This window comes from Physella acuta, unplaced genomic scaffold (assembly GCF_028476545.2).
Source record: "Physella acuta isolate Inbredline_101_S28 unplaced genomic scaffold, ASM2847654v3 ptg000052l, whole genome shotgun sequence".
Lineage (NCBI taxonomy): Eukaryota > Metazoa > Mollusca > Gastropoda > Physidae > Physella > Physella acuta.
The window spans coordinates 284517-298812 of NW_026731572.1; the positions used below are offsets into that span (position 1 = coordinate 284517).

Consider the following 14296-nt stretch of genomic DNA (forward strand, 5'->3'; position numbering starts at 1 on the left):
ACATTGTGCTAGCCACCTAATCCATAGGAAATAGTTGCAATCTACTTGATCTACCTCCGGAAATATGTTTGGCTGTGACAATTTACACAAAACGTGTGAGGCTAATCATTGGTATATTTATTTTAGAAAAATTATCTATGAAATGAAGCTTTAAAAAGGAATGAGGCCCATATTCAGCCTAAATAGGACGCAGTGATCGAGAATCAGCTATTATGTATGCAGTCTGGCCCTACCGCCTATATAAAAAGCTCAGCCGATGACCTACAAGATTTATAATTTAAGAAAATAAATGTTAACTCTGCATAAAATTTGCCGATAATAAATTACTTTTAAAATGTGTAGGACTTTGTTTAAACAACACATGTTGCACAGGATTACATTTTTTTTTTGTTAAATCGCGGGGAAAAAAATGTGAATACAACACCCCCACGCGGAAAATTTTCTTGCCCACATTTCATAATTATTTAGTGCTAAAGTGGTTTTAATTTCCGTCCCGCCCAGCCGGGCTAAAGCCATCGTGACATAACATGGACGAACACATCATATTACTTGTCTTATGAATAGGCGGCGTGCATATTTTAAACAGGCGAATGTGTACCGAGGCTTTTTATAGTAATATCCCACGCAAGAGCTTTTGAATTTTTGGAATTCTCATTGAATAAGAGACCTCTGCCTCGAGTTGTATAGTCAGTGTCGAAGGTCGTGGGCGTTGCCGATTTTTGTCACTGACTGAAATTTACGCTGGAATGTAGTCCTATGGTTTGGGGCTGTTCAACAATTTAAACACGGTGTCACCGGAAAGGTTATTCTTTACATATTTATAATGGTTAATGTCTTTTGTCAAATTAGAATGGATGGTTACATTGTACAGTTTTAAAAAAAACAAAGAATTCGCCCCTTATATTTAAAAAAAAAAACCCGACTGTATATTTCAAGTATCTAACTACAGACGGTTTTCTATTAAAAATATAGTAAGGGTTCTTTAAAAAGCGCCAACATGACAGTGTGGTAGGGGAGGTTTTATTTCTTTACCTTACCGTTATCACTGTTTAGATCAGCGTTTAGAGCAAAGATTAGGGTCATGATTAAGGGGAGCAAAACTAAAAAATAGTGTTGAATATTTCTTGTTTTAAAAAATAGGGATTATTCTAATATTGAGGAAATATAAGAGTGAACAAATGAGCTTTCAAGGTCCATTACAGAAGGCTATTCAAGTAGGCTACAAGTAACACTACTCTGATAGGGACTAAACAAATAGGTTATGCTAAGTTTACAACCACGCATTCAAACAAACAATAGTCTACACACTACAAATATTATCAAGTGTGACTTAGTTCATAGTTGTAACAAAACATTTTCATACAAATATACTTAAACGTTGTGGTGTTCACTGTAGAAGTTATTTATAGGGCAATTGTACACAAGGGAAATAGCTTGCGAAATATACAATTTACTTGAGATGCTATACTGAATTAGTTCCCTTTACATGTCTTTCAGGCAGAAACGGGGTCAAATAAAAGCTAGCCTATTGAGAGAATTTTAATACTTCCACTTTCATAATTATTATATAATAAAAATCTTCGAGACAAAATAGCATACCAGGTTTATTTATAATGCTAACAGTCTACATTTTATTTTTTTAAAAGATAAGATAAACATTTGAAAAGTAACACAAAAAAACTGGCTAAAAACAAAGCTTAAATGAGGATAGTGTACTTCTTGTAGGGTGGTATTCTTAGTGAGAAAAATGTTTAAAGTCATTTTAGACTACATATAAAAGCTACTGTAAATAGTGTTAGCCTAGATATTTTATATGCTAATTAGATTTATTTTTGTTTTAGAAATACTTCTCTATATTATTGTAATGGTAATATTAAAACAGTAACTATTTATTCATCCCAAAATTAATTTTTTAAAGTTTTTTTCCCAAAGAGTACAGCGGTTAGAGATTTAAAATTAAGGTACCCTGTCAGAGCAGACAATCCACAGGCAAATGAAGTAGAGTTTATCTGTTTATCTGAGCTTATCATGTCACCTTTACTTTCCCCAACTGAAGCAAGGTACTCCATTGAGCTGGGTAGACTTGGGGAAGTTCTATGGACTCAAGCCTGTGAACTGAACTTGATAACCTAATCTAACTGCCAACATCTGCCTAAACATCATTAATTCTACACTTGATATGGAGAGTTGGTACCCAAATGATTGTCTACAGTTTTTACTTTTTGAATGAGACAACTAAGTATAGTGATGATATTAATAAATTTATAATGCTGGATAGTTAAATTAATAGTTCCCCTATATAAATAAATATATTGATAGAAAAAGATCTTACAGAAAATTTGCTTAAACAAATTTTGACTAATAGTTTCATTTAATTAGGATTAAGGTCAGGGCCAAGGTAGATATCATTTACGGAAGTACTATTTCTTCTGTGTAAAACTGGCCAAATAGCTTTATCCAGAATTTAAATTCTCTTATGGTTGAGGCTAAAATGTGAGCCTGGACACACACAAATCTGGACATAAAATCCATACTCCATCTTTGAAAAAATATTCTTAAATAAAAACACTTAAACTGTAGTAGAGTAATTTAAAAATATATTTTGCCTATCTAGTTGCCTAGATGTATTTAACAATTAAAAAGAAAATGTTATTTTTTAGGGTTAAAAAAAACTTCATTATTTATTAAATAAAGTAATTAATATCTAAAAGCATGTCATTCAGCAGTTGAGGAGAAACTTAATTTATATTTGCCAGACACTACAAGTGATCAGAGCAACAGCACAGAAAACACCTCAGATTATAATGACAGAAGTTACTTATGGAAGTGGTGACAGTCAAAAGTAAGATTCACTATTATGTAGGGAGACAAAAACTTGGTCAATTGTAACAACCAATGATCTTACTTGTTTTGAGAAACAAATATGATGATGAGACGTCTAATTCCGAATGTTTACCAAAACACAGAAAAAACAATGTATTGATAACATATATTTTAACCATTATGTAAACTTGTAATAAGCACAGCATATTGGAGAATTTGGGGTAATTTTACAAAATCTGTCTTTTTAAAATTTGCCTTTAACTTTTGAAGGAATTCTAGAAATCATTTTTCAAAATTTCAAAAAAATTATTTTTGTCATCAAAGTTTGTTTTTCTTTATACAAACCTTAAAATGGGGATTTGTGTAGGGGAGGGGGGGAAGAGGAGAAAGAAAGAGTAGGAGATGGGTGGGGGAGGTGGCCATGGTGACTGACACCTGAAAAAAGAGAATTCAATACAGCCATACACAAGTATGTAAAGTAAATGTAAAGTTTCTGTTTCAAACCTGACAGTCTATGGGGCAAGTGAAGTAGAGTTCACTTGTTTCTGTGACCTCGGCATATGAAGAGATAGTGTGGTCAGCACTATGCACAGCCGCCTTTACTTTCCCTAACGTGAGTTAGGTACCCATCAGAGTTGGGTGGACTCAGGGACGGTCTACTAACTTGAACCCGGATTCAAACTCGAAACTTACGGGTTAGCAATCCAGCTCTCTACCGCTAGACCACTCCGTCCCCCACACAAGTATGTACTGAGTTTTAAATAGGAGATAAACTTTGCTACCTGAGAATGATCCAGAGGATGTATTCTGACCAGGGGAAGTGCTTGGTACTTGATGTGTAAAAACCACTTGATCTTCATGATTTAAATAAGGATGATTCTGCTCAACATAAATCTGCTGCTGTACTCTAATATCCTGTTGAGCCTTTCTATAAGTATTGGCGATATCATTCTGTGTTAAAATGTGATGCTCCTGAAGAGACTGATTTTTAGACATAGTAGATGTGTGTGATTGAAAACAATCATTACTTTCAGTTACATTTGAGCCATTCAAATGACGGGCAGTCTGTTCAATACTTCCTAATCCATAGGAATCATCAGACATTGCAGCACCCTGATAAAAAAAAAGATTAAAATAATACATCAAATTTGTTGTCAAATACATATAAATATTTTAAAAAATGAATTTTCCAGTAAAATAAATACCCAATCCTAACTTAAGCTGTGTCTAAGGAATAGTCCATAGATCTTGTCACATGCATGTGGGAGAAGGAAGGTTAAGTGATATTGCTTCAATTTTCTATTTAAGACATAAATGATTTAACCAAAAAAAATTTTTTAATTTCAGGTTATTTTTTCTGGTTGTTGCAAATTTGCGTCATAATTTTAGTGCTTGGAAGGCTTACTTTTTGTTTTGCATTGGTAAAATAGGGGAGGAGAAGGGATGCATAAAATAAGATAAAACTGAGTAATTTTTTTTTTTTTAAAGTAATATAAGTGTGATGAATCATTTATTGTACAGGCATAACATTTTTAGAGTCTTCATTAACACCATCAACACAACAAAATACTAAAGATTAATGTTGTTGACTAACTTAATTTTAAATTTTATTAGGAATCTGAATGGATTAGCATAACCTTTGATAGTATCTTGGTACAGTAGTAGATTACCCAACATAGTATATCTAGTATTTAGAAGCATATAGTTACTATAGTAGAATACTTCTGGCTCTATGCCTACCCCTCCCCTTTTCTAACAATTTTAAATTATGCACTGAATGTGTTAAGCGATTTGATAAAATGAACCCTTGACATAACATTCAGTTATAGTTTTTTTTTTTATTTTGGCTATTTAACCCCTTAATGCCTGAATTATGTTCCAAGCGTGTAAAAAATTATTTGTGCTGATTTTCTCTCATCATACTGACACTGAATTTGAGGTATATAGTTGTTTTTGAATTTGGACTTATTTTTGATGATGATTACGGTATGTCGCGAAAACGCGACATCAGGCACTTATGGACCAAACAGAAATTTAATTTTTTTTTAGTCCGGGTCATTTTACTATTTTTACTGTTACATGTTCATCTAAATATCCATGCACAAACAATAAAATATCACAAACTGAACATAGGGACATGCAAGGAGATGTAGAATCACTTGCAAAACTCATGAGAAATATACTTTATTAGCTCAGGCATAGAGTTACATAACTCTGCTGCACCTGCTCACTGACTAACTCTTATGAATAGGTAATTTGATGTCTTGCTGTCGTAATTCTACTACACTACAGTAACACACTACATATGAAAGGACTTCCTTCAATGTGTAGAGTCTTAGTTGTCCCCGGTTACGTAATTTTCGTGAACTCTCACTCAAGGTCAACTAATAAAGACGCATATTTCTCATTTGACCTATATTTGCTATACACACAAAGCACGTGAACAAATACTGTCCTAAATGACAGTGTTCAGCCATTGTATATTCGTCCATGCTCAATGCAGCTGCTGTGGGTACTTAGTGTTACTGCTGTGGGTACTCAGTGCCACCGGTGTGGGTACTCACTGCTATTGTTGATGGTACCCTATGTTTCCGATTCGTGCTACGGCTATTGTTCTCGACTGATTCTGATATTGATTACCAATGACAGTGCTGTAGCTACATATTGCCACTGGTATGGGTACTTAGTGCTGAAACAGTGGGTACTGAGTGTTGAAGCCATGTGTACTGAGTGCTGAAGCTGTGGGTACTCACTGTTGAAGCTGTGGGTACTCAGTGTCCCTGCTGTGGGTACTCAGCGCTGGAGCTGTTGGTAATCCATAACGTTGATGTGGGTACTCAGCCTTAGCAGTGGGTACTCAGTATCACTGCTGTGAGTGCTTAGTGCTCAAACTGTAGTTGCTCAGTGTCACTGATGTTGGTACTCAGTGCTGAAGATGTGGGTACTCAATAACACTGCTGTCGGCACTAAATACCAGCATAATGCCACTAATGTGGGTATTCAATAGCACTGCAAAGGGTATGTTTGTCAGCACTCAACCTTACTGTAATTATTACGAGTTGTAGGTCTATTCTCAGTGTTACTATTGTCAAGGTCACTGTGAAGACCTTTCTTTGGTGGTATCCAGGATAGTGGTCCACTACCTCACTTCCTGTTGTCTATTATGTTTTTATGTTCTCCTAATATTTTACAATGCTATTTCAAAGCTAAATTCGTTATATTGTACCCAGCAACATGATCACATTATTCCAGCATCGCTGTCTCTCCATTTGCCAATGTCAATGAAACAGGTGAACTCTACTTCACCTACCACATGGACCGTAATGTTCTAAAGTGCACTTTTATATATAGGCGAAGACTATATTGTAAATCCGTTACTTATTTATAATCATACTTGAATAAATGACCGCTTGGCGATGCATCGTATTTCATTATACCTGCTTGGCACCCAAGTTCCATTTGATGTCTTATTGCCGGATGTCGCGAAAACGCGACAAACCGTAATTAGCAGATAACTTCCAAAATTATTCTCATATGTGATTTATATTGTTTATATACATAAAAGAATGAATAATAAAGCTATTAGTATTTTTTGTAGCAAAAACGGATCACCTATTTAGTAATAATAATCAATGTAAGTAGGCTGAATTCAAGAAGTCAAAAAAATTACGATGCGCGTGAGTCAAGAGAGTGTGACGTCATAAATTTCGACTTGACAGCGTGACCATTAGTACCGATACAACCGTCTGGATGTACCCAATACACAACAACCGGCACCAGTAGGATAAATGTACCAATGCGCAAATGCCATGCGCTAAATCGGTATGTCGCGAAAACGCGACAGTCGGCGTTAAGGGGTTAACAAAATGTTGTGAGAAGCAGTAGAGTTAACTATGATTAGTTTCAGGTGAAGAGAAGAATACAGCAAAGGTATATTATATTATAGTGGGGTTTTTTTGCCAGTATTGTTGTAGTGTTAGAGATAGGAGCCAGGACTAGATAGGGAATGTGAAAAAGATCACAATTTCAGTAAAAAAAAATACCAGTAATCATATATTTATTAGAACAGAAGTAGATCTACCTTGAAAATAGAATATATGCTATTGTATAATGAGTAACTCTCTAGTCAAAAGGCTATTGTGCTATCAGACTCCTTATGATTCTAATAAAAAAATCAAATTTAATACTTTCATTGGTGGACAGTAAAATAATTTTAAATAGATCTAGACTTAAAAATTAACGACTGGATTCTTCATATTATTTTCAAGGTAAATTATCATTAATGTGATACTTATTTTAGTGTGTTTAAAGTAAATTAAAGTAATCTGGTCTAATAATAGATTATTTATTGGGCAGGAGTATTGGTATTACTGATGTTCAACATGAACAATAGACTTTTCCGTTAGTAGTGCATTTCTTTGTATTAATGAGTTATGCCTATGGTCAGAAATTAGGTTTAGGCTGCGCTGTCTATTGTAGGGCAGGCTAGATGTTAGAAATCGGCAATTACATTAGCTGGCCTAAAATATATTTAAGTAAACTACCAGTAATTCAATACCCCTTTTTAAAGAGGATTTTATTGTGGTATTACTGAATTAGACACTGGAATAAAAGTACACTTGGTTGACATGTAAGTACTTAAGTAATAATATAATTAATCATCTTAACTAGTAGTACACATAGATCTAGAATGATGAATCTAGGAATAATATTAAAATTAATAGGCCCTAATATTAAATTAAAATTATTAATAGAATAAAATAATAGATCTATGCCTAGGCCTATAAATACTAGATCTATAACCAGAATAAATAAATTTAATAGGCTAGGGCCTATCATAAAATCATATGTAATAAATAACTAATATGATATTATTTTGTTTTTATTATCATGAATGATGAGTAGGCAAAATTTTGACCTAGACCTAGAAGAAGATGTAGTAGACCAGTATGTGTTAAGTAGTCAATGGAAAGACTGACCACTACACTATCTACACTTACACTTCACACACTGACTCACAGTTCTTAGTACTGTGATTGAGTAGTGAAGTGAGTGAAAGACTGAAAGAGCGCTCTCGCTTGTTGTTCCCTTTGTTTTTATTTTGGTTGCTTAATAATAAATGTGGCTGGACTTTATTTTTTTAACGCTGATGAGGAACACTAGAGCTTAAGATCTAATTACTCTTTTTTAATCGTGCAAGCACCTGTTATGACGCATGAAATGATTGTTTTCAAAATAAAACCACTATTGCCGGGGGAATGTCTGCAACTTGCTGGATAACATCTTCCCTGAGTGAGTACAACAAAGTTGTGAACTAGAATTTCATTGGCTTTTTGTTAAAACCTTCTGCCAATGAAACATCATCTACTTTACGATGAAGGGTTTGTTTCCGTTGATGTTAAGTTCCGGTATCTGCCGTTGTTGATGTAGCTTGAAATTTATTTTCTACCGGTATCCGCAACCATCATATTTGATATTTAACATTTTCGCCTAAGAAATGGCGAAAATATTTGGAAACTTTCTTCTTCTTCTACTACTTATTATTCCAACAACAGTAGTTTTTGTCGACCATGGTAAATATTTTAAACATTGGATCTTTTGTTTATTAACTATTAACGCTATATACGTGGCAAATATTTGTATTCACCTGTCAATATTTCTTATTCTTGCTTTTGAAATGTGTACATTAAATTTGTTTTAATTATTGCATTGTTTAGATTATCTGTGCAGTCCGTCAACTTGTATTGTTATAGACCTATTCATAAGTACACAGATTCTAGATCTTAAATGATTATTTCTAGATCTACAACCTGTCTCTGAAATGAGTGAGCAGCCAGCAGAACTTGAAAATGAAATATAAAAATTAATATTAGATAGCTTTTTAAATTATGTTCTTTTGTGTTTGGCTGTTTAGGTTGTGTATGTCAGCTGGCATTTATCCATTATATTATATAGATCTACTAGATATCTAGAAGTAGTTTATAACAATGAAAACTTCTTTACACACTGTTGGCTCGTGTAGGCCCTACTTTCTTTTCTACACAAAACTATTAGATCTAGCTGTCATAGTAGTGTCTATTAGTAGTTTTACTAGGAATCTAGAAGTCTAGTACTTGAGTTATTTTCTGTCGACAAGAACTCTTCAGATAATACTAGATCTATAGGTATGTTGGTAGTATTGTAATCCTGTCTAGTTTTATAGTTAGAAATCAGGGCTTAGCATATGGTAAATATTAAATAATAATGGCAGGACTAGGGATGGGGTTAACCATTATGGATATTGTTAGCTGCATAACATTGGCATATGTGTATTTGGTGTATTCCAAAATAAACATTCTAGCAGAACAATGCAACATTATATTGGTTGCTGGTGGTTGTTTTATTTATTTTTTGGTACTAAACTGCTGTTCGGGTAATTAATCAGAAAAATACTTCATTTTTATTCTACTGAAAATACTTATTTGGTTTGGAATATCTAAGTAAAATCATCAAATCTAATGGGCATGCTGGCTACTCTTAATCTTGATCAGTGTTTACATGTTTTTTCTTCCTTGTTTTTAATGGACTGCCGATTTGCAAGGAAACAGCAGATTATACCCAATTGGTATGACCTTCCTGAGGGCTTGCTAAATTAAACAGCAGCACTAGAGCATGGCTTGTATCTCATATCAAGCTGTGTGTAGAATGCTTCATACATTATCTATAAATTAAAATACTTTTATTGGGGCATATATTCACAGTTACTAAGTGCATTCTTTTTTTTTTTCAGGGGGGAGCAATCTTGCCTTTGCACAAGATGTCTTAGAAGGTGAAGATGATGAAGCTACTGTAGAAACTGAGGCAGTTGGTGAGGATGATACGGAAGAAGAAACTCCTGTGGTGGAAACCGAAAAGGTATCAGTTTTATTTATAAATGCACGTTTAAACCTTGTTCTTGTTTATTAACCACAGTTTTTTTTATTTACTTGTTGCTCATCTAATATTTTCAAAAGGAAGAGGAAACAAGTGAAGAAAGTGTTTCTCTCAAGCCTTCTCCAGATGCTGACACGTTCATTCTCTTTACCAAACCTGGTAATCCTCTAGGTTAGTAGTCTTATTATATTTTTTGTTTGTATCTGTTTATATACTTATTTATTCATGCAACTGTTTTTTTTTTTTCAGTTCATTATTTTAGTCTGATCCAATTTTTATTCCTCTTTAAGAACTGCCTGCTGGAAAACAAGTTAGAATACTGGTTGGTTTCACCAATAAAGGCAATTTGGACTTTTTAGTCGATAGCATGGAGGCTTCATTTAGATATCCTCAAGATTACAGTTTCTTTTTACAAAATGTAAGACCTTTATACTTGTTGTAAATTATTAAATAAGTTGGTAAGAAAACATTTTTATTGTTATGAATAAATCTTTTAAAGACATAATTTCTAGGTATCCCATTTGCACTGTCAATAGCTAAACTCAGAGCTTTTGGTGTTTTATTTTTTTCCAAAATCTATTATTTTAATTGTAATAGTTATAAAATTGGGTCAAAGATTCACTAGTTTTGTGGTTAGTGCATCATACACTGTTGAACATGTGTGTTTTTAGCAACTTAAAAGTCTCAATGTCTGTTATTTCTTTTTCCAGTTTACTACTGTGGCTTACAATGCAGTTGTTGAACCCAAAAGACAAGCAACCTTTGAGTATGGTTTCGTACCAAATGAAGCATTCAGTGCACGGCCATTTGGATTAACAGTTACTCTAAATTACAAGGATTCTGTAAGTTTTTAGTTGTGGCCCTTTTGAATTTTAAAATATTTGCTATTTTCAGGCAATAAATGATGTTGATTTTCACTTATGACAATCTTGTATTTACAGAATGGCATTGTTTATCAGAATGCAGTTTTTAATGAAACTATTCAAGTTGTTGATCCTGATGAAGGGCTTGATGGTGAAACGTAAGTAGTAACTTTCAACAAGGATTACTTTTTGTGACATATGGAACTGGTCAGACTAGTAAAAAAAATAATTCAGCATAGGTTGTTTTTCACTTTGGTCTTTTGCAAGTTTTTAAAACATTGCAACATGCTATTGTGTGCTGTTTTTTAAATTACTTGCTACACAATGAGGAGGTCTGTTTGACCTAAGAATTCTGACAGGAATTCTTGGGATAAAGGCTTGCCTACATTGATTTTATTAATGCTTTTTTTTTTTTGTATATTTTGTTTATTTTTAAAGGAATTTTTTTCTTTTTCAGATTTTTCTTGTATGTCTTTTTGGCAGCTATTATTATTTTACTGCTTGTTGGAGCTCAACAGCTTGTCTCTAATTTTGGGGTGAGTAAGAACAGTATGTGCAAGGAAACAGCAAATGGTACCCTGTCCATGGTATTGTTTTCCTGAGGGCTTGCTACAGTAAATTTCAGCACTTGACTAGACTTGATTTTTATCCTGTTGTTTGTAGTGCTGCTAACAATTATGGTTATTGGTATTCTATGTGTGTAATCTAATTAGCTTCGTGGGCTGATATTTTCATGTTTGAAAACCTAATTAATTGTGGTGCTAGGCTAGTGTTAATGAAGATTATGACAATTTTACACCCCTGTATGTCAGTGGAGTAAAATAGACTAATAAAGTTACAAAGTAATTTAATAAGCACTCATTTCTAATTTTTTTTATTTTATAATATACATTTATTAATCATTTTAAATTGCAGCGAAAACGCCTTTCTAAGCCTAGACAACCAGTAGAAATGGGTACTCAAAATACAGATGTTGATTATGATTGGCTTCCAAAAGAGACATTGCAAGGATTAAGTAAGTTGTTTTATTTGCCGTAAAAAAACTTTAAACTTTGACAGTAGGGGGGGAGGCACATTTAAATTTAATTTTTCTATTTTAACAATTTGGGGCTTGAACTGTGCTTCTGCAAAAGTCCTGTTTTGGCCCTTCAATATTGATTTTCTTATGGTAATCATTTCAAGTTCTAGGTCCCTATGGTTGCTACTAATCCCACTGTAATAACCCTTACATTTTGGCAACTTCTGAGTTGGTTTTTTTTTTTTTCGATCGGCCCATTAACCATTAATGTCCCATTCATTCTACCAAAACTCCACCCATGACGGCCCAATGTAAGGAGCATAACTCTGTATGATCAAGTGAATAGTTTCACAAAATATTTGTTTTTGTCTAAATGAAATTGAAAATTAAGATAAAAACTACTGCTTAATGTTGATAATAAACCTGGCTTTCCAACAGTATTAAATAGAATATATTATATTCAGTACAAGTACAGTATAAAAATAAAAAATGTCGGAGAAAATTCAAAACAGGTCATTTTCGGTAGCTAACTTTATTTTTGTCTAAACAACTATGCATCGAATTTAACAGTTAAATATCAATTTGGTTATGTTTAAGATATATAATTCATAAAATACATGCCTAGATACGTTTAGAGGCATTATTTTATTTAATTTTTAATATTAAATCTACTAAAAATAGGACAGATGAGTCTAAAATTTCGAGATAGAAAGAAACTATTCTTTTTTATCTTTCAAAAGCGCCATTGAAATTAGAAGACCGGAAAAGGAGGATGCTGAAACTATCCGACTTCCTGTTTAGTTAAAAATTAGGATTTGTAGGCCAAATTTTAATGAAACAAATTTAATTTTTCTATGCTCCCAATGTAAGGAGCATAACTCTGTATGATCAAGTGAATAGTTTCACAAAATATTTGTTTTTGTCTAAATGAAATTGAAAATTAAGATAAAAACTACTGCTTAATGTTGATAATAAACCTGGCTTTCCAACAGTATTAAATAGAATATATTATATTCAGTACAAGTACAGTATAAAAATAAAAAATGTCGGAGAAAATTCAAAACAGGTCATTTTCGGTAGTTAACTTTATTTTTGTCTAAACAACTATGCATCGAATTTAACAGTTAAATATCAATTTGGTTATGTTTAAGATATATAATTCATAAAATACATGCCTAGATACGTTTAGAGGCATTATTTTATTTAATTTTTAATATTAAATCTACTAAAAATAGGACAGATGAGTCTAAAATTTCGAGATAGAAAGAAACTATTCTTTTTTATCTTTCAAAAGCGCCATTGAAATTAGAAGACCGGAAAAGGAGGATGCTGAAACTATCCGACTTCCTGTTTAGTTAAAAATTAGGATTTGTAGGCCAAATTTTAATGAAACAAATTTGATTTTTCTATGCGTATTGTAAGCGGGGGCGGCAGCGGGCGTTACGGGACATTAACGGTGTCGGGCGGCAGCGGGCGTTACGGGACATTAATGGTTAAATTGATTTTGTAATTAGTATAGTATTTAATTTTTTAGAAGTTAAATCGGACTATTAATTTGCAAGGAAACAGCAGATTATACCCAATTGGTATGACCTTCCTGAGGGCTTGCTAAATTAAAAGCAGCACTAGAGCATGGCTTGTATCTTATGTCAAGCTGTGTGTAGAATGCTTCATACATAATCCATAAAGCTAATTGTGTAGAAGCAGAGTTTGTTTTAAAAGTTACTGTTACTAAGGCATAATAAATTCTGATGTGACATCAAATTATACATTTTCTGTAGTGTAAGCATTAAATTAAAAGTTACCTAGTAGCAAATATAGTAGCCATGTTATTATTTAAGCAAATAGAGTGTGGGGGGAGGGTTTAAAAAATTTATTCCATGCCCATGGTACATGTAATTTTTTTAAAATGACAGACAAATCACCAAGGCGTTCTCCCAAACAGTCACCAAGGCAAAGACGAAATCTGAGATCTACAGGGTCAGGTGAAGAGTAGAAATTGATAATTTCTAGATTTCACAGAATTACTTTGTCAATGTTTGCCATTTTCATTTAACATATAATTGCATATTTATCTTAGTGATGTGGATTATTCATATCCATTTACATAATGGAGGCTCATTTTCATGTTTCTGATTGTGAAGAAAATAGGAACCATTCTTGATATTGTTTTAAAAATGTTTCAGAATGTATCTAATTTTAATTACTTATTGTACTTTTTAAAGTCAATCTTTTATTTGTGACCAAATGGTGTGTGAATTGCTTTTGGGTGAAATAATTGTCCACTAAATAATTCATATTTACAGCTGTACTGACATAGTTGATCATTTTGGTAATCAATGTGACTGAAAACACTTTGAGAATTAGCTGTTGTACAAGTTGTGTTTAAATAATTTACAAGGAATGTGTAGTTTGTTTTAATAGAATCAGTGGACATTTTAGGATGTTTCACAAGCATTTTTTATTTGGATGGTACATATTCCATCATGTTTGGTAAAATTAAGTTATTTTGACTATGTTAGCCAAATTATTGGGAAAATGTTGAATTTCATTCCAAATGTGTGAGAATTCGTGTGGTTGGTTCAAAATTTCACTGTTAATGATTATTGAATTTGCTAGTGTATCAGTGAGTCATTAAATTCTTTAGACCTACTCTGTTGGTTTGTTTCTTAGATGTGAA

At 33.0% G+C, this 14296-nt stretch overlaps 2 protein-coding genes across 3 annotated transcripts in view; one reads left to right on the forward strand and one right to left on the reverse strand.

Moving 5' to 3' along the window:
• LOC131946513 (hybrid signal transduction histidine kinase A) overlaps nt 1–8111 on the reverse strand; it is a 51314-nt gene extending 43203 nt beyond the window's left edge. For both annotated transcript variants that reach the window (XM_059307345.1, XM_059307337.1), the window contains exons 1-2: nt 8027–8111; nt 3606–3936 (exon numbers count right to left, since the gene is read on the reverse strand). In XM_059307345.1, coding sequence (XP_059163328.1) covers nt 3606–3927 — 322 coding nt within the window. In that variant the 5' untranslated portion in view covers nt 3928–3936; nt 8027–8111. The remainder of the gene's footprint in view (nt 1–3605; nt 3937–8026) is intronic.
• Nucleotides 8112–8200: 89 nt separating this feature from the next.
• On the forward strand, nt 8201–14269 carry LOC131946530 (translocon-associated protein subunit alpha). The gene is made up of 9 exons (XM_059307357.1): nt 8201–8396; nt 9593–9717; nt 9816–9906; nt 10026–10153; nt 10446–10577; nt 10677–10756; nt 11056–11134; nt 11514–11613; nt 13533–14269. The coding sequence occupies exons 1-9, from the start codon at nt 8321–8323 to the stop codon at nt 13610–13612; spliced, it is 891 nt and encodes a 296-aa protein (XP_059163340.1). The 5' UTR covers nt 8201–8320; the 3' UTR covers nt 13613–14269.
• The last annotated feature ends 27 nt before the right edge of the window (nt 14270–14296 follow it).

What these genes read in the sequence shown, in the direction of transcription:
- LOC131946530 (XM_059307357.1), top strand. Translation starts at nt 8,321, where the DNA reads ATGGCGAAAATATTTGGAAACTTTCTTCTTCTTCTACTACTTATTATT. An exon ending in AGTAGTTTTTGTCGACCATG is followed by an intron (nt 8,397 to 9,592) that starts GTAAATATTTTA and finishes TTTTTTTTTCAG; the next exon opens with GGGGGAGCAATCTTGCCTTT. An exon ending in AGAGACATTGCAAGGATTAA is followed by an intron (nt 11,614 to 13,532) that starts GTAAGTTGTTTT and finishes TTAAAATGACAG; the next exon opens with ACAAATCACCAAGGCGTTCT.